At 42.5% G+C, this 23,968-nt stretch overlaps 2 protein-coding genes and 1 long non-coding RNA gene across 9 annotated transcripts in view; 1 reads left to right on the plus strand and 2 right to left on the minus strand.

The window, feature by feature from the left end:
• Positions 1 to 4,568, plus strand: part of LOC148389632 (mediator of RNA polymerase II transcription subunit 13-like) — a 47,995-nt gene extending 43,427 nt beyond the window's left edge. For all 4 annotated transcript variants that reach the window (XM_088391115.1, XM_088391116.1, XM_088391117.1 and 1 more), the window contains exons 26-31: positions 175 to 333; positions 605 to 769; positions 1,187 to 1,344; positions 2,075 to 2,239; positions 2,985 to 3,094; positions 3,183 to 4,568. In XM_088391115.1, the coding sequence (XP_088247241.1) occupies positions 175 to 333; positions 605 to 769; positions 1,187 to 1,344; positions 2,075 to 2,239; positions 2,985 to 3,094; positions 3,183 to 3,315 (890 nt within the window). In that variant the 3' untranslated portion in view covers positions 3,316 to 4,568. The remainder of the gene's footprint in view (positions 1 to 174; positions 334 to 604; positions 770 to 1,186; positions 1,345 to 2,074; positions 2,240 to 2,984; positions 3,095 to 3,182) is intronic.
• Positions 7 to 2,532, minus strand: LOC148389633 (uncharacterized). Its single transcript, XR_015861541.1, has 3 exons — positions 1,714 to 2,532; positions 1,205 to 1,328; positions 7 to 754 (listed from the first exon to the last, which is right to left on the minus strand). It is a non-coding gene; the product is annotated as an uncharacterized LOC148389633 (long non-coding RNA).
• LOC148389634 (uncharacterized) overlaps positions 2,583 to 23,968 on the minus strand; it is a 191,283-nt gene continuing 169,897 nt past the window's right edge. For all 4 annotated transcript variants that reach the window (XM_088391123.1, XM_088391122.1, XM_088391125.1 and 1 more), the window contains 2 exons: positions 3,222 to 3,387; positions 2,583 to 3,026 (listed from right to left, as the gene is read on the minus strand). The gene's annotated coding sequence lies outside the window, so the exon portion shown is untranslated. The remainder of the gene's footprint in view (positions 3,027 to 3,221; positions 3,388 to 23,968) is intronic.

Here is a 23,968-nt window from a genome sequence, read left to right on the forward strand (position 1 = left end):
GCTTCATTATTTCTTGCGAGGATTTTTCATTTTATTTTAAACAAATATTTCAAAATGCACGTTCATGGCATTTTAACATCCAACTGCATGCTTTGCTCAGTCAAGCATTTAATCTAAGTGGCATCTCAGTTGGATTCAACTGATCACATCGCTTTGTCTTTTTCTCCCCGCCAGACTGGAGCTCGCTCCTCGGGGAGCACTCGTTGCATTCGATAGGGCGCCAGCTCAGGGAGGCGTGTCGCATGTGCGGCATCTCGGCGGCGGACACCCCCTCCATCCTAAGTGCCTGCCTGGTAGCCATGGAGCCGCAGGGCTCCCTCGTGGTCATGCCCGGTAAGTAGAGGCAGCACAGTGGAGACTTCTTGAGTACCTAAAGGTGATAATATACTTTACGGAGGTTCTCAAAATGAGGGCCAGTGTGCCTCCCTTCATTGAGCATAAAACATCTCCTGCTTCCTTTATTTCTAATTTGCCTTTAACACCACAGATAAATAAATAACAAATCTTGAATCAAGACACACCACTTCAGAAGTTGGAAGTATAAAAAATGATTTGAATGAATAAATAATAAAAAAATAACAATAAATGTGACATTTGCACTCAGACGCCGTGACGATGGGCTCCGTGTTCGGCCGCAGCACCGCCTTGAACCTGCAGACGTCGCAGCTCAACACGCCTCAGGATGCCTCGTGCACACACATCCTCGTCTTCCCGACGTCCGCCACCACCCAGCTGGCGCCGAGCTCCTACCCCACTGAGGACAATAACGGTACTCATTAGCTTTTTACTGGATACTCCAGCGCCAAGGTCGCGTCTTTAGACAGCCATAAAGCTTCACATGCACAGCCAGTGAAATCATGGGCCGGGCTGTTGGTGGAACAGTGTAAAGCTTCGTCCACCTTTGCAAACATGACTCATAATGATAGAGTACTTCCCCCCCCCCCCCCCCTACCTTTAAATGCATTACACTGCTGATCCTGTCGCCAACAGAATTTAGCATTATTTTTATGTGTGTGTGGAGTTATTTTACTCCGTTCCACCACCAGGGGGCATGTTTGTTCCATCTCACCACCAGTATGGCTTGTGCATTTTTATCACCCTGCCTTTCGACTATGTATTGAAACAGTCTGATAAATATTATTACCCAGCTAAAATCCATCAAATGAATAAAAATTTGTTCCCACAGACGACATGTTCGACTTGCCCTTTCCTGACGAACTGGAGAACGACATCGGCCATGACATGATGCTGATCACGGGTAACCTCCATCCTTCGCCCAACACCTCCCCTGTGCCGTCACCGGGCTCTCCATCTGGAATGGGATCCCACTTTCAACACACCAGGGTGAGTGAAAAATATTGACTACCTCCTCTTGACCAGACAAACATTAAACTCCATTTTTTGCACATCTTTTCAAAATGGAAGCTAATTTTAGACTCATGTAAAATAATTTTACCGGTGCAGGCGTCCCTAATGAATTGACAGCCGAGAGTATATATTTTCAAAAGCTACCAGTCAAAGCGATTGCATCTTGACTGACACTCGACATCACATGAGCAAACAGCATGTGAGAGTGAAGCGCTGCCAAGCGTGGAGGAATTTGGCTTGGAGGCGAAAGGGGCCAAAAGAACCGCGATGACAGTTTCTTAACGGCTCAATCGCAAAGTAGAAAGCAGCGTGACTCCAACAATCGCTGTCGGTGTCATCGCTCACCTGAGGGGAGAGATCAAAGTCGGCTTGAGAGCTGCTCTGATTTGTAGGAAAATTAGAGGCGAGTGCATACCTGGAAAACAACATGATGTTTTGTCCACAACAAATAGTCGATGTGATTTCAATTTTCAAACTTGCTTCCACTTGGTGGCCATTCCTGCTTAAGTTAATCAAAACGGTTCCTTGCAGTTTCAGTGGCGGCACGTAAACAACAGCCTCCCCCCCCCCTCCCAACATGAAAATCACACGCAGGCCTGCCAGACGGAGTGCATTCATTTCCTTCAATTATCAGTGATGCGTCTCCCTTGCTTTTGCACGCCTTTGCCGTGCACATGGTCAATAATTGAATTTCCTGTTTGCACAGAGCCAAGGGGAGCGCTTACTCTCCAGAGACAATCCTCCGGAAGAGCTGAAGCAGCAGCCGCTGGCTCTGGGCTACTACGTCTCCACAGCGCAAGCGGGTGGACTCCCGCATTGGTTCTGGGCCCCCTACCCTCAAGCTGAGAACCAATGTCCTCTCTTCCTCAAGGTACTCAAAACATGACACTTGTATCACACATAGATTTCATTCCCGTAAATAAACAAACAAATGAATAGATGAATAGCAGGTAGAAGCATTTACAACATTTAGCATAAGTCACTAAATGTAACATGGCATAATTGATTTTGTGACCACTAGGAGGCCTCCCATTAGCAAAAGTTAACTTTAAGACATTTCTATCAGGTAAACATTTGCCTCACTTCACTGGTTTCTTTTATATCAAACAAATTGTTTTAGGTTCATTACCTGACATGTTTCGGCGGTTTCTTCCGCCTTCAAACATGTCAGCTAATGAACCTAAAACAATTTGTTTGATATAAAAGAAACCAGTGAAGTGATTTAAAAAAATAAAAAATAAAAAAATTGCCTGATTGCTAATTTTTGTTTAATACAATGGAACCTAAATTTTCAGTTTTCGTACAGTCGTTTGTTCATCCAAAACATCTTTTACACACATTAAAAGTCCTTGGTATGACCTGGCCGGGGTTTGAACCCATCACCTTCCAGTCTCAGGGCGGAAATTCTACCAGTAGGCCGCTGGGCTAGGCAACATTTGTATTACACATGGCGAAAGTCACCCAGGCCTTCAAAGTAAAATATAAAACATAACATTTATACACATGTAAAATTACAAGTTCTGATTTTGAGACAACACTGAGAAGAGATAACAACTCCGTGTAGTCAAGACGGCTGATGTTGTGCCGCTGAGTTCGCGCTCTTTGCTTGTGCGAAGGCCTCGCTCCACCACCACATCTCCATGGTCCAGTCCGACGAGCTGGTGGCAGACAAGACAAAGAGGACCCCTCACCCGTTGGACTCAAAAACCACCTCAGATGTGCTCCGGTAAGAAAACACAAACGACCACAAAGCTCTCTTGAGAGCATGTCAAAATGTGCTACGGAATCCAAACGACGTCTTTCTCTCCATGCAGATTTGTGTTGGAGCAGTACAATGCACTGTCCTGGCTGACCTGCACGCCTGCCACCCAGGACCGGCAGTCTTGCCTCCCCGTCCACTTGGCCGTGCTGGTCCAGATGTACAACGCCATCCTCAACATGCTATAGCCGTGTGCTCCTGCCTCCTCGGCCCACCCAACCCACCCGTCCACCCGTCCGTCCATCTCAGAGACCCAGGGCCTGGAATGTAAATCAGAGTGACAAGATGCAGCGTCAGTAGAGAAAGAAAACAATTCCAACTGGCAGTCACGGTGCTTTCCCATGGAGAGAAACTGTATCTCTCGTCAGACCCAAGTGGCGTTTTTTGTTTTTTTCAACAAACGTAATATTGTGCATGGCAACACGTGCACATCCGAGGCATTGTTGTGTCATTTTTTTACCTTTTCTTGTGTACAAAAAAAAGCACTGTTGGAAGGTTATCTTTTAACACCGACGGGGGAGCGTTTGCAGACGGCACTTTTTCGTCACCTTTCAAAGGGTTGGACAGAAGCGATGGCGGTACAAAAAATATGAAGACAGGCAGGGCTGTTCATAATGTAAAACATTTGCAAAGAATTTAAAGTTATTTTGTAATATTTAAAAGGAAAAAGGAAAAAAAAAAAACAAGGCCTTTTTATTCCCAAACATTAAATAAATCGCTTGGGATCTGAAATGAACATTGTCAATTTAATGCAATATTTATACAAATTATATCATGTGATAGAATTTGATATCTATACGTATATACTTAATAAATATATATTACCTCTTCCAAACAGGCACTTAATGAAAAGAAAGGGTGACGGACACAAATCTCTTAAATGGAAACAGACTGAACCTCGATTACACAAAACAATATAGTTTGTTTTATTTAATGCCCAATTAAATTAAAAATATGATAGAGATATTTATAACGAAACAAATCTTTGAACTAGGCAATCGAACAAGTTTAAAAATTTGATTGTCTTGATTTGTCGCCCAGATGATGTCAAGCGAATCACGAGAAAATCCCATTCTCCCTTCACTTTGTTATTTGTTACAATCTGAGCATGTTTGTATTATACACCACTCAGCTGTGTTTTTCTGGAATTTTCTAAAGCTGTACATTTCAAGCTATTGTTTTTTTTTTTTTGCAGTGAGCTTTTATACATATATATATAAATATAAACAGATACAGTATACAGTGCAAATGTCATTTACTTCCAGCCAAAAATGTGGAAATTGCCAAGTGAGCGCTCACAAATTGTACAGACAAATGCAAGTTTGCAAGACTTTGTTACGTCGGTCATGAATTTGAATATGGAACAGATCCACACAAGTGGGAGATATCTGTTACTTTTACACTATTTTTTAAAGTAAATTATTAAAAGGCTTTCAAGTGATGACCTTTCTCTTTTGGTCATTGTATTATGTATGTATGTGTATGTATGAATGAATGTATGTATGAATGAGTGTGTATGTACGTACGTATGAATGTACACTGAGTGCCAAAAGTCCCAATGATCGTGAGCAGCAGGGGGGGGCCCCATTTCAACCCCTTACACTGAGTGCCAAGCAGGGAAGAAATGGGTACCATTGTTATAGTCACTGGTATGACTCGGCAGGGGTTTGAACCCACAACCTCCCAATCTCAGGGCGGGCACTCTCCTCTCCGGCCACTGAGCTGGTAAACACTTGTATCGTAGTATAACACTTATAGTCGTTTTTAAATAACGTGTATACCTATATACGCCTAAATATTGTTATCCAATATATCTACTGCAATTTCACATTAGATTGCTGGTTTGAAATTTGCTTTTATTTATTAATTTACATTTATGTTAAAACTTGTCTGGCGTCTTATTCCTTGTTTTTATATTCGCCAATTAAAACATAAAAATCAGACATTTGGTTAACTGCTTTATATGACAATATGAGTAGGTACACGACACGAGGTTAAAAAAAATAAATAAAGGGGTTAATTGCACAACAAAAGCATACATGTCCCATCCACTGAGAGCAAGGCTTCCATAGGGTAGTGGTTAGTGATATGGGCTTTCACCCCAGCGACCCAGGTTCGAATCTCAGTGGGATCCAAAAGATTTTATCATAGAAAATTTGCAACACAGGTGCTCGTGTAACCATAAAACCATACATGTCCCATGCGTTGAGAGCAAGGCTTCCATAGGGTAGTGGTTAGTTCCCTGGGCTTTCACCCCAGCGACCCAGGTTCGAATCTCAGTGGGATCCCAAATATTTTATCATAGAAAATTTGCAACACAGGTGCTCGTGTAACCATAAAACCATACATGTCCCATGCGTTGAGAGCAAGGCTTCCATAGGGTAGTGGTTAGTTCCCTGGGCTTTCACCCCAGCGACCCAGGTTCGAATCTCAGTGGGATCCAAAAAATTTTATCATAGAAAATCTGCAACACAGGTGCTCGTGTAACCATAAAACCATACATGTCCCATGCATAGAGAGCAAGGCTTCCATAGGGTAGTGGTTAGTGATATGGGCTTTCACCCCAGCGACCCAGGTTCGAATCTCAATGGGACCCAAAAAATTTTATCATAGAAGATTTGCAACACAGATGCTCGTGTAACCATAAAACCATACATGTTCCATGCACTGAGAGCAAGGCTTCCATAGGGTAGTGGTTAGTGCTCTGGGCTTTCACCCAAGCGACCCAGGTTCGAATCTCAGTGCTAGTGTTAGGGTTAGAGCTAGGGTTAGGGTAGGGTTAGGGTTAGAGCTAGGATTAGGGTTGGGGTTAGGGTTAGAGCTAGAGTTAGGGTTAGAGCTAGTGCGACCGTTAGGGTTAGAGCTAGGGTTAGAGTTAGTGCAAGGGTTATGGTTAGAGTTAGAGCTAGGGCTAGGGTTACCGGTAGGGTTAGGGTTACAGTTACAGCTAGGGTTAAAGTTAGTGCAGGTTAGGGTCAGGGTTAGGGTTAGTGCGAGGGTTAGGGTTAGAGCTAGGCCTAGAGCGAGCGCTAGGGTTAGAGTTAGTGCAAGGGTTAGGGTTAGAGCTAGGGTTAGGGTTTGAGCTAGGGTTAGAGCTAGGGTTAGAGTTAGTGCGAGGGTTAGGGTTTGAGCTAGCGGTAGGGTTAGAGTTAGAGCTAGGGTTAGAGTTAGGGTTAGGGTTAGGGTTAGTGCGAGGGTTAGGGTTTGAGCTAGGGTTAGAGTTAGTGCAAGGGTTAGGGTTAGTGCGAGGGTTAGGGTTAGAGCTAGGCCTAGAGCGAGCGCTAGGGTTAGAGCTAGGGTTAGAGTTAGTGCAAGGGTTAGGGTTAGAGCTAGGGTTAGGGTTTGAGCTAGGGTTAGAGTTAGGGTTAGGGTTAGAGCTAGGGTTAGAGTTAGTGCGAGGGTTAGGGTTTGAGCTAGCGGTAGGGTTAGAGTTAGAGCTAGGGTTAGAGTTAGAGCTAGGCCTAGAGCGAGCGTTAGGGTTAGAGCTAGGGTTAGTGCAAGGGTTAGGGTTAGAGCTAGGGTTAGGGTTTGAGCTAGCGGTAGGGTTAGAGTTAGAGCTAGGGTTAGAGTTAGAGCTAGGCCTAGAGCGAGCGTTAGGGTTAGAGCTAGGGTTAGTGCAAGGGTTAGGGTTAGAGCTAGGGTTAGGGTTTGAGCTAGGGCTAGGGCTAGGGTTAGGGTTAGAGTTAGAGCTAGGGTTAGAGTTAGTGCGAGGGTTAGGGTTAGAGCTACGCTTAGGGTTAGGGTTAGAGTTAGAGCAAGGGTTAGGGTTAGAGCTAGGGTTAGAGCTAGGGTTAGAGGTAGGGTTAGGCTAGGGTTAGGGTTACAGCTAGGGTTAGGGTTAGAGTTAGAGCGAGGGTTAGGGTTAGAGCTAGGGTTAGGGTTAGAACTAGGGTTAGAGCTAGGGTTAGGGCTAGAGTTAGAGCGAGGGTTAGAGCTCGTTTTTTTTTTTCAAAAAAAAACCTACCATACACGGTATTTATTTTTTTCAAACTACCATTTAATGGTAGTTTTTTTTAAACTACCATGTATGGTAGTTTTTTTTTTTTTTCAAAAAAAAACCTACATAGTTTTTTTTTAAACTACCATTTAATGGTAGTTTTTTTTTTTAAAACTACCATGTATGGTATTTTTTTTTTTTTGTTTGTTTTTTTTTTTGTTTCAAACAAACTACCGTGTATGGTAGTTTTTTTTTTAAACTACCATGTATGGTAGTTTCTTTTCCTTTTTTATTTTTTTGTTTCAAACAAACTACCGTGTATGGTAGTTTTTTTTTTTAAACTACCATTTAATGGTAGTTTTTTTTTTAAAGTACCATGTATGGTAGGTTATCTTTTTTTCCCGGAGGGGGGGGGGGGGGAAAAAAAAAAAAAAAAAACTACCATTAAATGGTAGTTTTAAAAAAAAACTACCATACACGGTAATTTAATGGTAGTTTTTTTTTAAACTACCATGTATGTTTTTTTTTTTTTTTTTTTTTTTTTTTTTGTTTCAAACAAACTACCGTGTATGTTTGAAACAAAAAAAAAAAAAAAAAAAAACATACATGGTAGTTTAAAAAAAAACTACCATTAAATGGTAGTTTAAAAACAAAACTACCATACACGGTAGTTTGTTTGGAAAAAAAAAAAAAAAAAAAAAAAAAAAAAAAAAAAAAAAGAAAAAAAGAAAAGAAACTACCATACATGGTAGTTTTTAAAAAAAAAACTACCATTAAATGGTAGTTTAAAAAAAACTGTATGTAGGTTTTTTTTTTGAAAAAAAAAAAAAACTACCATACATGGTAGTTTAAAAAAAAACTACCATTAAATGGTAGTTTGAAAAAAAAAAACTACCGTATATGGTAGGTTTTTTTTTGAAAAAAAAAAAAAACGAGCTCTAGCTCTAACTCTAGCCCTAACCCTAGCTCTAACCCTAGTTCTAACCCTAACCCTAGCTCTAACCCTAACCCTCGCACTGACTCTAACCCTAACCCTAGCTGTAACCCTAACCCTAGCTCTAACCCTAGCTCTAACCCTAACCCTCGCTCTGACTCTAACCCTAACCCTAGCTGTAACCCTAACCCTAGCTCTAACCCTAGCTCTAACCCTAACCCTTGCTCTAACTCTAACCCTAACCCTAAGCCTAGCTCTAACCCTAGCTCTAACCCTAACCCTCGCACTAACTCTAACCCTAGCTCTAACTCTAACCCTACCGCTAGCTCAAACCCTAACCCTAACCCTAGCCCTAACCCTAGCTCAAACCCTAACCCTAGCTCTAACCCTAACCCTTGCACTAACCCTAGCTCTAACCCTAACGCTCGCTCTAGGCCTAGCTCTAACTCTAACCCTAGCTCTAACTCTAACCCTACCGCTAGCTCAAACCCTAACCCTCGCACTAACTCTACCCCAAACCCTAACCCTAGCCCTAACCCTAGCTCAAACCCTAACCCTAGCTCTAACCCTAACCCTTGCACTAACTCTAACCCTAGCTCTAACCCTAACGCTCGCTCTAGGCCTAGCTCTAACCCTAACCCTCGCACTAACCCTAACCCTAGCCCTAACCCTAACCCTAGCCCTAACCCTAACCCGCACTAACCTTAACCCTTGCTGTAACTCTAACCCTAACCCTACCGGTAACCGTAGTCCTAACCCTAGCTCAAACCCTAATCCTAGCTCTAACCCTAACCCTAACCTTAACCCTAACCCTTGCACTAACTCTAACCCTAGCTCTAACCCTAACGGTCGCTCTAGCTCTAACCCTAACTCTAGCTCTAACCCTAACCCCAACCCTAATCCTAGCTCTAACCCTAACCCTACCCTAACCCTAGCTCTAACCCAAACACTAGCTCTGAGATTCGAACCTGGGTCGCTGGGGTGAAAGCCCAGAGCACTAACCACTACCCTATGGAAGCCTTGCTCTCAGTGCATGGAACATGTATGGTTTTATGGTTACACGAGCATCTGTGTTGCAAATCTTCTATGATAAAATTTTTTGGGTCCCATTGAGATTCGAACCTGGGTCGCTGGGGTGAAAGCCCATATCACTAACCACTACCTTATGGAAGCCTTGCTCTCTATGCATGGGACATGTATGGTTTTATGGTTACACGAGCACCTGTGTTGCAGATTTTCTATGATAAAATTTTTTGGATCCCACTGAGATTCGAACCTGGGTCGCTGGGGTGAAAGCCCAGAGCACTAACCACTAACCTATGGAAGCCTTGCTCTCAACATATGGGACATGTATGGTTTTATGGTTACACGAGCACCTGTGTTGCAAATTTTCTATGATAAAATTTTTGGGATCCCACTGAGATTCGAACCTGGGTCGCTGGGGTGAAAGCCCAGGGCACTAACCACTACCCTATGGAAGCCTTGCTCTCAACGCATGGGACATGTATGGTTTTATGGTTACACGAGCACCTGTGTTGCAAATTTTCTATGATAAAATCTTTCGGATCCCACTGAGATTCGAACCTGGGTCGCTGGGGTGAAAGCCCATATCACTAACCACTACCCTATGGAAGCCTTGCTCTCAGTGGAGGGGACATGTATGCTTTTGTTGTGCAATTAACCCCTTTATTTATTTTTTTTAACCTCGTGTAGTGTACCTACTCATATTGTCATATAAAGCAGTTAACCAAATGTCTGATTTTTATGTTTTAATTGGCGAATATAAAAACAAGGAATAAGACGCCAGACAAGTTTTAACATAAATGTAAATTAATAAATAAAAGCAAATTTCAAACCAGCAATCTAATGTGAAATTGCAGTAGATATATTGGATAACAATATTTAGGCGTATATAGGTATACACGTTATTTAAAAACGACTACAAGTGTTATACTACGATACAAGTGTTTACCAGCTCAGTGGCCGGAGAGGAGAGTGTCCGCCCTGAGATTGGGAGGTTGTGGGTTCAAACCCCTGCCGAGTCATACCAGTGACTATAACAATGGTACCCATTTCTTCCCTGCTTGGCACTCAGTGTAAGGGGTTGAAATGGGGCCCCCCCTGCTGCTCACGATCATTGGGACTTTTGGCACTCAGTGTACATTCATACGTACGTACATACACACATTCATACATACATGTGTATACATGACTTTCACTCTGATTTATTGTTTACATGTTTGAAACAAATCAATTCATTCATTCCTCATTCATTCATGTATAAGGTCATAAATTGAGTGAGGGGCGAATTTTTTTTAACAGCTTCAAAATGGACAAGAAATGCAGATAAAAGTCACTCTTGCAGGCATTGGCCCAGCTTGGAAAGAAAAAACCCCCACCATGAGTGGTTGAAAACGAAAAGCTAGTGAAGGGTCACTTGTGGAGCTGCCTGCCTAATGGCCACAGCCACTGGAGGAAGCAGCCTCTTAATTGACCGCATTGTGTTGCCTGCAGATGGCATATTAGACCATGGCCGTTCAAATCACACGTGACTTGGACGCAGCCAAATGGCCCGTGGGCAGGACAAGGAGAAGGCCAACGTCGGCCAAGTCATTAACGACAGTCACTCGCCAAGAGTTGGAGGTCAATGGCGTTTTATCTCGCTTTTCTTCCAGTGCAACATCTGATGACTGGGAAAAAAATAAAAAAATAATAAGAGGTCCAAATGGGTCAAAAAGGGAAGCGGCATTGAACATAGACATTGTGGAACAGGATGTGCTTCAGCAGCCCACAACTGCTTAAATGATTCAGTAAGCTTCTGTAACATTAATTCATTCATTGTGATTCAAGAATATATGAGTGCAAGAATTGTTATAATGTCTGTATACATGTGGGCACATACACACATAGCCCCCCTCCCACACACACACACACTAACACTCAATACATATGCTGAGGAATAGACGTAAGCACATCACTGCTAACTTTAGTCAAGTCAAGTTTATTTGTTTAGCCCCAAATCACAAACAGTCTCAAAGGGCTTCACATAGACAAAAATTGACAATTATTCTCAAAGCATCCCCTGATCTTAAGCTCCCGAAAGGGCAAGGAAAAACTCAAAAAAACCCTACCCTAACTTTAGCCTGAAGCGAGTGTTAGCACTAAGCTATTGTTAGTTGAGCTGTGTGATTAATTTTGGTGTGCGTGTTGCAGCCTTACCGTCACTCCGGATGACCCCGACACTTCCTGTGAAGTGGAGGCAGCTGGAGGCCGTAACGTCACACCACCTAAGCCTAACCCTAAGCCTAAGCACAGCAAAAGCGAGAGCAAGCCTAACACAAACCCTAACCCTAACCCTAACCCTAAGCACAGCAAGAGCAAGCCTAACCCTAAGCCTAAGCACAGCAAAAGCGAGAGCAAGCCTAGCACAAACCCTAACCCTAACCCTAAGCACAGCAACAGCAAGCCTAACCCTAAGTCTAAGCACAGCAAAAGCGAGAGCAAGCCTAACACAAACCCTAACCCTAACCCTAAGCACAGCAAGAGCAAGCCTAACCCTAAGCCTAAGCACAGCAAAAGCGAGAGCAAGCCTAACACAAACCCTAACCCTAACCACAGCAAGAGCAAGCCTAACCCTAAGCCTAAGCACAGCAAAAGCGAGAGCAAGCCTAACACAAACCCTAACCCTAACCCTAAGAACAGCAAGAGCAAGCCTAACCCTAAGCCTAAGCACAGCAAAAGCGAGAGCAAGCCTAACACAAACCCTAACCCTAAGCACAGCAAGAGCAGACCTAACCCTAAGCCTAAGCACAGCAAAAGCGAGAGCAAGCCTAACACAAACCCTAACCCTAACCCTAAGAACAGCAAGAGCAAGCCTAACCCTAAGCCTAAGCACAGCAAAAGCGAGAGCAAGCCTAAGCCTAACACAAACCCTAACCCTAACCCTAAGCACAGCAAGAGCAAGCCTAACCCTAAGCCTAAGCACAGCAAAAGCGAGAGCAAGCCTAAGCCTAACACAAACCCTAACCCTAACCCTAAGCACAGCAAGAGCAAGCCAAACCCTAAGCTTTCATCTTGTTTGGTCACAAGTGAAAAGATTAGGCCTCTAAAATTTTATCTCATCTTTTGATATTAAGTGCAAATGTCTTCAATATACAACAAAAACAAAGAAATTGACCTCGGCGTCCCAATACTTTTGGAGATGACTATGTTGGAATGCACTGGCTGTCCTTAGATAGAAGTGCAGGTGTCCACAGTGTTGTGGCAACTGAAAAGTAGGTCAATGCTTAAAGACAGGTAGCAGCAATTAATTTTGGTTTCGTTCCAGCTAGGGTGGTGAGTTATGTAACGATTATCAGGCCATCACATCCACACCCATCAGCGACTTCAAATATTTGCCGGCCCGCGCCCGACAAGAAGTAAAGGAACACAAGGAGGTGAAGGCTGACGAATGCAAAGGCGGCCTGATGAAAGTGTGAATGCTTTACAGGAGCGGCTTGTAAGAACATGTTTACTGCTGCGTCATCAAACATTGCACAAGAGATGAAGAATGATATGCAGGCCTCGGGCACGCTCCAAGGTGCTCTGCGGGTGAACAATGGCGGTGGCCCAATGCCACCATGTTGACTCTTTCAAACAAGCTGACATTTTCGCGTGATCCGCTGATGACACGTTTTAAAGCGGGCTAAGTGATTTATTGCTTGTAGCTTGAGTGACTAATTTGATGATGATCAAAATTAACCTGGAGCCTTTTTTTTTTTTTTTTGGACCAACATTTAGAAAGTTTATTCTGTGCACAGGTAGCCAAATCTGTATCATTTTTTTGTGGTCCACTAAAGCAAACAAAGTGTGCCAAGAGCCAAACAACATCCAAGCTAGCTTATGAGATGGCTTTAAGGAAATTGCAAGGCCATGGTCCTCAGCAGCTATTGTTCCAAGGCAACAGCTGCCAACACAACACGATGCGGCCTGCTTGGAAACATCTGATGGAGTCCCGACCTGGGGGGGATTTGAGAGGCCCCTAAAAAGGACGACGCCCATTTTGAATGCAGCCGCTAATACGACACAATGCATCCGCCTCCTTGGAGACATATAGACGCTATAGTGCAAAGTCTACATTAGGCTTGAGATGGTTTTAAAGTGTGTGACAAGACATTTCATTAGGTACACATGCAATCCAATTGAAGAGCTGCATTGACAATTTTGTTGTTGCTAAATCAAATCAGTTTTACCCCCCCAAAAAACAATGAGGATTTTTTTTTTTTGACATTTGTACACGTGACAACATATGACATTTACACACCTGTTGCCTTATAAACAAATACCAAAGTGCTGTCCAACAATCAAATGTTTTGCCTCCTTTGTAAGCGTCAATAGATGTCACAACTGTTTTTGTGATCGCCGACATATGAAAAGAAGTAATCCCATTCATTGCATATGAATGCGCTAAATCAAACTCCTCAGACTGGTTTATGATTAGCCATTGTGCTCCAATTATTCCCAAAAACAACACAATAAAATACTTACGCAACATGTTTCTTTGCGCTTCACAATACGCACTCGAGTTGTTTTTGTGGCCAAGCGACGAGCCATCGCTCACTCCAGGCCCCCACTCGGCGTCGCCGACGAGGCCTATCAACGCCTCTGAGATGTAAAACACGACCTCTCCACGCTCATTCTTTCATTGTGGCATTAATGAGTTGAGCTAATTATCAAGAGGAAACATGTTTGATGCAGCTGTCAAAACACCCGAGCACGCCAAACACCTGTGACTCAAAAAACGCACACCGTTGGAGAGCCACTGGGTGATTAGACACTCCTCTCACTGTGTGTGTGTGTGTGTGTGTGTGTCGCCAAGCAACTGTGGGTTCCCCCCCCCCCCCCTCTCCCTGGAGCCTTTTATTCATCAATACAAATGGTGGTTAGAACTAATTATTCTATTTTAACATTAGACACAAAGGCAAAAGCATTTTATTTTTCCTTACGCTGTGCACTTAAGTAATTGTAAAATATTCTCATAGCATGCATTGTGAACAATGAGTGTATGTTTGGAACGTGAACAAATTGATTTGGGAAGTCTATATATTGTTTTTAAATATAGAGCTTATGATGTTTTTTTTACATAAGTTTTTATTCAACTATATATATATATTTACCTATATATTTATTTAACTATATATATAGTCGAAGACAATGAATAGAATGAGTATTGAGAATATCAATGCAATACCCAATATATCCACAAGATGGCAATATGACTCAAGAGATGCAATACGCCAACTGAGCACTAAAGTCTCTTCAAAGATCACTTATACTGCATTTTATATACCCCGGGGGAACAAGTAAGACTCCTGAGAAGTGGAAAGGTGAAGAAAGATCTGTTGTAGACAACAGACTCACCAAAACAATCCTAAAATACAGTGTATGTACCGTAAAATACATTTTAGTGGGATCACTGAAAAGCTACAAAGCCAATAAAATATAAATAAATCAAACCCCTTATGCGATTAAAAACATTTTTTTAAAGGCAGCTTGGTTCAGATTGTGAATGAGGACCCAATTATGGCCCATTATGATCTTTGATAAAAAAAATGTACGAAATGTATACAAAATAACAATCCTACTATTATTTATTATGATAAGCATATTAGATACGACCATAGGAAAAAACTGCTACTACTATTATTTCAACTAATTACAACTAGTAATAATACTACTAAAAATAATTACGATGACAACTACAACGCCTAAAAATAGAATTGCAAACAGCGATGCAAAAAAACATGACTGTGATTGCTGAATATTTTTAAAACACTATGTGTCTTAATTTTCCAGACGATCCAAGGCAACATGACGGAGCGGTGCAGAGTGTTGCGCAAATCCAGAAAGATGATCAACGATGTGCCCTACGAACGCATGATGAGCCTCTCCACGTGGCCCCTGCGGGGAAACTCGAGTGAAGCTGCCAACGCTTTGCTGTCAGTGTCACAGCTCGGAGCCGCCGAGCACATTTCCAGAGACTGGAGCCTTCTCTCTCATTGCGGACGTCTTGACGCTCATGACAAGTGACACGCTATCACGCAGCGCAGCGAGCCCTGGATGGGGCGATTAGCCTTACAATAACAATGACAACCCCCCCCCCCCCAAAAAAAACCCAACAACAAAGCTTCACCGGCTCCCGTGATGCACGCTGAACAGGTCAGCCCCCCGAACCCCCGCAAACTCGCACCCCTTTAGCGTCCGACCCCCTCTCTCTAGTTCCAATTTTGCCATCCTAATCATAAAAGCATTAAGCGAAATGCTGTTGCCGAGTGAAAAGCGACCAGGTGAAATGCGGGCCCCACCTTTAAAAATTCCATTTCCACTCAAGTGGACAAGGCGCAACCAGGACCATACGGGGGAAAGGGGGGGCTCAGTCGCCCCTCTTCAAAATTGGAATGGCGAGAAGCCACCAAAATTACCCAACAAAACGCGGCAACAGCAGGACTCAAAAATCGGATTTAGGGCAGCACTAAACAGAGCACTGCAGTAAAATGGAGATTATGGCCCAGCTACATGGAGGTAAAAAAAATAACCCACCCTTCCCCCAAATTATAATATAATTACATTCATAATAGAATTTCTTAAACAATATACAATAGCATTCATTGAAGAATCAGTGTCAGCGCATGCGCAGCAGAGCAAGGTAGAAGTTTTTTTATTTCTCGTACGTCATCGAACTTTTAAAAGGGGTGCACATGATCAAAACTTTTCTTGATCGAAAATCTACTGGTTGATTTGATCTGGTTGGATATTTTCAATTGATTTTTTTTTCAAGAAATGACGTAAATCGTTGATTTAGTGACGTGTCTCAATATTTTTGCCCACATGTTGTGGTTGATCGCGACAACGTGTTAGGTTAGCGTGATTCTCCGCAGCCTTAAGAAGTTACATTTGTAGGCTTTGACCACGTTTTTTTTTTCTTGCTTAATAAAAGGAGGGCGATCAGAGCCTCTCCTTTGTGATTACATTAGCCACAAGGGCTGGCAGGCCTCCGTGTCTGCATATAATTTCAGTCATCGCTCTCTATTTGGACGCAGCAGATGTTTCCTCACGTCAACACGCCCCCTGACAAAGCGAGATGGAGAAGGCGTCCTTATTGCAGTGGCGGCCAACCAAACGCCCTCTCCCTTCTCGCCATCAGAGATGCGCTTCACCACCGCGGTATAGGGCAGTCAAAAGCAAGGGAAAAAACAAACAGCCTTTTTTTCTCTCTCGAAAATAAAGGTTGCTTTTGTATTGTGAGACGCCGGAGGTGAGACGCAGATTGATGGCTTGCTTTGAACGCCTTGAGAAGAAAATAGTGATTCAATGCTCATCACGGACATGTGGTCGGCTTGACTTGACGCATCTCAATTTTTCCTCTTCAGTATTTGGAGCAACATAGCCATGTACAATCTTACTAGTTTGCTCTTTACAATAAATAGACAGAATTGATGGACAGATTGCGCAAACCAGCACTAACTACGGAACAGATTATTTGTATATTAATAATAATAATAATAATAATAATTATAATAATAATAATAAGTTCAAAAATGGGTTATTGTTTTATAATTGCAATTCAACAGACTGAAATAATAACTAATTAAAAAAACAGCTTGCGCAACTAAGAAAATATGATTATTTACTTGTTTTAAGCTTTTCCAAATTGCTGAAAAACTTTCAAATGAAATAAGCAAAACTAAACGGCTAATAAAGTTCACGTCTTTATTTTAGGAAGGTGATCACTGACGTAGAGCTGGATCATACCATTTAAATTAAATAACGACGACACGTACATAGATATATTAGGGGACATTACATGATTAATGAAAAGAGAACGCTTACCCGAAAGTGAGAAAGTGGTAAAAAAAAAACAACAACAACCAAAAACAAAACACTGCATTCAATTAAAGCCTAATTTGGTTCGGCTAAAAACGGAGAAAAATACATTGACGCGTTTGGGTTTCTAAAATTTTGACTGAGGTGTGTGTGTTTTAGTGCAAATAAATACGATCGGAGGCCCGCAGGAGAAGGAGGAGGAGTGGACGGGGACATCGCTAATGAGAGGTGACATGTTTTCAAACTCCCTTCAGGAGCGAGGGGCACACAAGTGCTCCAAAGAAGAATCAAGTCTTCAAAGTCTTCATGTAATATTTCCTCGGCTTCTCTTAAAAAAAAAAAATCATTAAAGTGGGAATACGCGAGCGCGCGCCCACGCACACGCGTACACAGACGGTTGGGATGTTATTGTATCAATTTTACTGGGTCGGCCCCAATTAGGCTATTAAGGCCTTTTCCCTCCCCAAAACGGATTTGAGGGGCTAAAACGCTTTGGTTTCTTGACATCCATTGAAAGTCAAGTTTATTTGACTTTCTGACATGATGTGTGCAAACTTAACATCGAATCAGAATGACTGCGTAGATCGTTTTTTTTTTTCCTCTTTCGTTTTTGCACCATTTCCTAAGTAGGGCGCGGAAAGAAAATAAATAATTTTAAATCGACAAAATAATCCGAGAGTTAATATTTAAAGGGGCGGGGTGGTGTTGGGGGGGTTAAGGGGTTAATCTTCACCTCGCTTGGGAGAGCAAATATATGTGCCCGCTTTTTTTTTTTTTTAAACTCCAACCACTGAATGGCGCTCGGGAACTGCAAGAAGTATTGAGATGCGTGTGCAATAGAAACAAGAATGAGCGCTGACTATTTTTTTTTTTTTTTTTGCTGAGCCGACGCAGAATGGAAATGCTGTAGAATGTATTAGAAAAGAAGAAAATGGTGACAAAAACAAAAAGCAATCAAATAAAAAAGGAATGATGAGCTATAATGAGTACTTTCTCAAGGAAAATTTCAATTTGTGTTTTTTTAGAAACGTTTCCGAGTTAAGGACTGCATGAATGAGCATTTTATTATGTTTATATATTTTAAGTTTCATTTTAATAAAAGATATTTTAGTGAAATAATAATACGTTTTTAGTCTTGTTCTCGCTCATTATTGTAAAATTATCTTTGCTTCTGTAAGGTAACAAGTGTGAACATTTTTTACTCAGTTGTAATTGTCCTTCTTAGTGTCACAATCAGCTTTGCGGATTTAAACAGAAATGTCAAATTTATACTTAATGGACTATTTTTAAATTTAAATTATAAATTAAACAAATTGCTCATGGGAGTATAAACATTGAAGCATAATAAGTAAGATTTAACCTCTTATATAATTAGCGTTTAAAAAATAAAGTGACAGAGTGTGTGTGTGTGTGTGTGTGTGTGTGTGTGTGTGTGTGTGTGTGGTGGGGTGCTCGAGGTGGGTAGGTAAAACTGCCATGAGAATAAATAAAATGAATAAAATATGCAACTACCTGCAGTATTAAGAATGCTTGGCTTGTTTCATATGTCTAAAATTTCGTGTATTTTCTACAGTACAAGCGAACAAGCTAATTTTAAACAACTTGTCTTTTAACAGGGGAGAATAAAAAACTAAAACACACACGCACACACACACACACACTACAGCTCTCAGCATGACGTCAACTTGGCATACTAGGTTGTACCTAATGAAAAGGCCAGCAAGCATGGCATGAGCGCTGTCATGTTGTTATGAGTCTTCATCATAGTAGAACGGTTGTAAGAACCTCTGCTGTCCAAACATGCTCTTCCACTGATGGATGATTCATATTCAAAAACTATCACGCTGTTTCTTCTCCAAGTAAGCACATTTCATATTGTTAGTTTTGTTTCCTTTTTTTTTTTGACAGATAAAAGCACGACATTGTCTAAATATGCAAAGCCAGCAGAATGCAGAGTCATGGAAATCGTGCAATACAACTGAGCTGTGATTATGGATATACAGTAAATATAAAACACACACACGCACACACACAAGACCGCGATACATTCATTCGTTTCCTGTCATTCCAACTCGAGCCACAAATCAACCACTGCATCTTCAGTCTTTATATTCTACCTCCCAGAGTTACATTGCCACAGCAACCCAGGAGAACAGCCTCATTTTGGGCCATCCGTCCGGAGAATGCTCTCCTTGTTCTGCCCATTCTGCTTACATCATCGTTCATTCTCACTAACTGGGAATTAACGAAAAAAAAAAAATCTAATTTGATTATTCCCGCCTCTCATCAAGTGGAGAGATTTTTGCCGGCGCTTGACTGCATTTCTATTCCCTTACTTTCTCACTGTTGCTAGCAATTGCTTGAGGAGTTTTTCACCAATCTATACTATGGAAGAGCATCATGGAGAGGAACTAGGGCAGCGGCATGAAGTGAAACGCCAACATCCGCTGTGTTCACTCCCACAACGGCGCAGCCTGCAGTGATGTACAGAAATAGCAAAAAAAAAGAAAACTTCACCCACGAGCCCAGTTAGCACATTGCGCTAGGCACGACAATTACGCACTGCATAGGAGGTGGATGCTCTACATCTACATTTTTCCCCAGAAGCCATCAGCTGGTGGTCCCGCTCCATTGTGACACCTCAGCCATCCGAAGCATCAGAGAGTGGCACACCTCCACGCCACTCGCATCGGCTCGACGGGGTGAGACGACTTCTTCAAAGATAAGACGGCGATGCAAAGTGACAGCCAAATGGAAAGTCTTAGACACACTTAAAGAGATTGTTCGCAGCGCAGGGACATTGAAGTCTTTAATAAAATACAATTGACAGAAAAAAAAGAGAAGATGGCACAGGATCTTCCATTTCATTGGCGATGGGCAGATTGAAATATTCCGCCGTGAACCGTCATCTCTTGTTGACGTTTGTTTCCAAGGATGACGTTAGCAAGTCACACGCAATTGTCACTACAAAAAATGCCACCGAAGGGAATAAAACGGATGCACCGGTGTCTTGTTAAGAAAATACCTCCCAATATTTTTCTCCATGCGAGTGACTGACGGGGCACATCCCGCCTGCTGTTTTTCCTCTAATGGCGAGTGCGCGACTTGTGCGCCGCATCTTCTTTGAAAAACTCAACACCCTCATTAGCCACCACACTACACTTCACATTTCCAGCGAGCCGCTTCACGGACAAAACAACAACAAGTTTGCGGCTGAGAAGCAGGCGTATACTTCCCTCATCTCTGCAAGGAAAACGCACTCGGGCCCTCAGCACTTGGCCTGATCAAAGACTGACATGTTCTACAAGCACCTGCCACCGCAATGCCAAAAGTGTACGCGGTATTATGTTTAGATTTCACTTGAGTATGTGTGTGTGTTTATTTTGGTATGCTTGTTACTGAACACATTTGTGCAGGCGTTGTGCTCTTCCTCTCATTGTTACCTGCCACACACCATTACGAAGGACTACAAAAAACGCTTTCCAACCCTCCAATTACGAAAAATGTTCTAATGGCTTTTTAGAGAAATTGCACAGTCTTGAACTTATCTATATAGATAATACAGAAATAACATAATTGAATGCGATAAATTAAACAATTTGTGTATCATGATTGATCAATGGGTATTGTGTGTCTTGGCCACCTGGTGGCAGTATAATCCTATACTGTGATATTGTCGTTTTTCTCAGAAGATAAAGAATATGTGCCATATGATAATTCATTCTATTTATCTATGGTTATTATTTTTAAACAATCTAATGTTCTTTGATACCAGAATTCATTGAATCATTCAATGAAGGGTGAATGTATGTATGAGTATTATTAAAATGAATAGTTATATTTTTTTCTATTTAGTACACCAAGTATGCAAAATTATATTATTATTATTATTTTCAAACCTAACCTAAGTTTTACATTTAAATATCATCTTTTGACCATTTTTCCTGAAAATGATCCAACTTGGTCAGGTCCAATGTATTTCCCTCAATCTAGACGAGCGCACCCCATAATTATCGCAGTGTTTATACCTTCAAGCGCTTCAAAAGAAAATGGATACATATATTTCTAAGCCGTAAAAGTCAAGTGTCAAGCAGCACCTCGGAGGGCAGCAGCCAAGTGAGTCAGAAACTTCAAAGGGTGACACATGTTCACCTGCATCCCTACTGAACACCAAGATGACGAGAGCAAACATACGAGCCAGTTGTCCAACTATTTCCCGTCTTTGTGTAACAATTTGTGCCCCATACATCACCGTGACAGATGTCCCCATTCAATACGAGTCGCACGGCTTAATCCGTGCATTAAAGTACGGAATATGATCTCTGCCAAGCATTGTTAACTTTAGGAAAACTTGGAAGGCCTCCATACGGGTTGTAATAGGCCATTAGTTTATTGTCAAATATATCATATCGGGGTGCCGCTACATCGTGCCAAGTGGAAGCAGCTGAAGCAGCTGAATGTTCGTCTTGGAAAAATCATCCAAATAAAGCCAATCTTGAATATTGAGGGGGGGAAAAAAATAACGAGTAATACATCCATCCATGCTAAGTCACACAGAGGTCAAAGGTTACCAGCGGGAGATCAACACCTGACAAAACAAATCCAGTGTTCACCTGAGATTAATTTGTGCAAAAGTGTCATACCAAAAAAAAAATCCCCAACACGTTTGAACTCCAGCGAGGCGCTGTAATTTAAAGCGTGTGAACCTTGCCATATCAAAGCTCTTCTGTATTGTTGCGCCTCTGATGGACTTCTGAGGTCAACTTGAAAGGCTGAGACTGCATATGGAATACGAATTGTCTTCAGGAGTGTCTCTGCTAATGCTGTCATTATTCATATGTCTGGGCGGCGGCGGCCGCGGCGGTCGCAGCTCGTAATAATTGGAAATGCAAGTGGCACATGAGAGTGAAGAGGAGCACACAACAAGTGAGCATAAAGGAGGCTAAAAGCATTCCCCCCCTCGCTCTCGACCGCGCTTTGTCTTTCCACTTGAGGCCTCAGGGAGATAATGAGGGCCTTGGCTTTGCAAACATTATTTCTGCAATATGGCAGCTGCCATCAACTTATCTCTGCAGCCTTTGCATTTCAATATTGCGCAAGCCGATAGCGAACGGGGACAGACGACGGACGACCTGCACTCGCTGAAGAAGACGCCCGACTGGGACATCAAACACTCACTACCCGTGTCGGACCCGCATTATATGTGCTGCTTTTGTTCCGACGTTGGACCCCGGCAAAGCAAAGATGGAGAAAATGGGTTGGAGAAGAGGGCCAAGTGATGGAGAGTAATGAGACTCCTCTTGAACTGAATAAACATCCAAAACATACCTTGTGTCTTCCTCAAATAAAGCAAAGTATAATTTTCCCTATTTAAAAAAGAAATATCACAAAAATGAGGCTGGGATGGATGAATGGGATTTCCATTCATTTCTATGAGAAAAAAAATATTTTTAGAATCTGCTTCTCTTGTCTACTCTGATGATTTACTATTAGAAGGACGGCCTTTGTTTATCGTCCTTCCGATGTCTCGTGCTGACAGCGGCAGACTATATCAGCATCCTCGGGATATTGTTAAGCCATTAAACAGCTGTTGTTAGTTAACAGTGGCATATATTGAAAATTTTAAAGCCCCATTCTGCCGACTCCGGTGGAAATGTTGCAAATGGCTCGGTATGAGGACCAAAGAGAAGCAATAAATCAGATGCATATCAAACATAGAAATATTTTGCCGCATTAAGACCGGAGGCGCCATCCAATGAGAAATCAAGCAGAAGCAACATTACACTACCTACCCCAAAATAAAAGTCCAGCAGCTGCTTGTCAGCTTTTCCACCTAGTATGCTGTAAGCTAACAAGCTAACAGGCACTTGGCACCAATATCAAGGTGAGTGCAAGTTCAAAGGGCAAGGTTCACCCAAGTAAGCGACCCTGCGCTGGCTCATACACTCCCGAGCTGTCCATATTTACGAGGTGTCATTTTTATGTGAGTGCCAGGCAACAACAGGTTTAAGAGGGCCAACGTAACCTTCCTGGGGGCCCCCGGCTGACCCGCACCTCAGCTACAATGCTTTCCTTGGGCCACAATTAGAAGCGGGGCCTCTGTGAGTCACCCCGGCATCGAGCTTCCATGGCAGCAGACGCCCCCTCCCCTTTCCCTTCACTTGCTGCGCCAAATATTCTCCACACACTTGATGGCCTATTAACAACCTCATATCAATATACAGTGGCACCTTAAAAGGACTTTAATTCATTCCGGGAAATCAAAACAGTTTCAAATCAATTTTCTCCATTGAAGTGAATGGAAAAGGGATTAATCTGTTCCAGACCATATAATAATGATAAACACAAACACAAAATATTTGAAGAAAAAACAATTTTTTTTCGACCTCTTGCCTATCAACTCTTCCTCAACCCTCGTCTTCCTTCCCTCCCCCGCCTAGCTGGCCCTTTCTCCGCTTCTCTCGCTGGCGCTTGGTGAGCTGTGACAGTTGCCGCCGCGCATGCCCCGCAACACAGTGAATGTGCACCACGAGCTGGCTGGCTGGCTGGCTCCGGCCACAGAGACTTGTCAGCGCCACTCACCGTCAAAACCCAAACTACCAATTAACTCCTGGGCGCACCCCCACCTGCCTGGAGGCGCACTGACCCCCCCCTATTCCACACGACACTATGCCTCACCACTCCCGCTGGCCTCCAAATCCTGCCGCCGTGCCCTACGAGAAGGCCCGTGACTCGGTGACATGCTCAGAGATATTGTCCCTCCCATCTGGCTCCCGGAGTCTGTTCGTCTGTCAGACCCTTGAACTTGGCAGAAGAGGATAAAGTCAATTTGTCTGTCTGTTTCACTCCACTGTGCTTATAACAGCTCCTCATAATAATAATAATAATCTAACTCGGATTTTTTTGTTACACCGTTAATTGAAACTTTTCCTTTCCAACCCCGTTTGTCAGGACTGCCCACTCTTCTGTCTTCCCCCTCAAAATAAAACATGGTGAAATGTTTGTGTTCCCGTCGCCGTCACAGTTTACATGACCATACATAGTTATTTTCACTAAATATACACATACACACACATTGTTGATGGAAGACATTCTTTCCCGGTGTCAC

This window comes from Syngnathus floridae, chromosome 12, assembly GCF_059516105.1.
Source record: "Syngnathus floridae isolate MCC-2025c chromosome 12, RoL_Sflo_1.0, whole genome shotgun sequence".
Classification (NCBI taxonomy): domain Eukaryota; kingdom Metazoa; phylum Chordata; class Actinopteri; order Syngnathiformes; family Syngnathidae; genus Syngnathus; species Syngnathus floridae.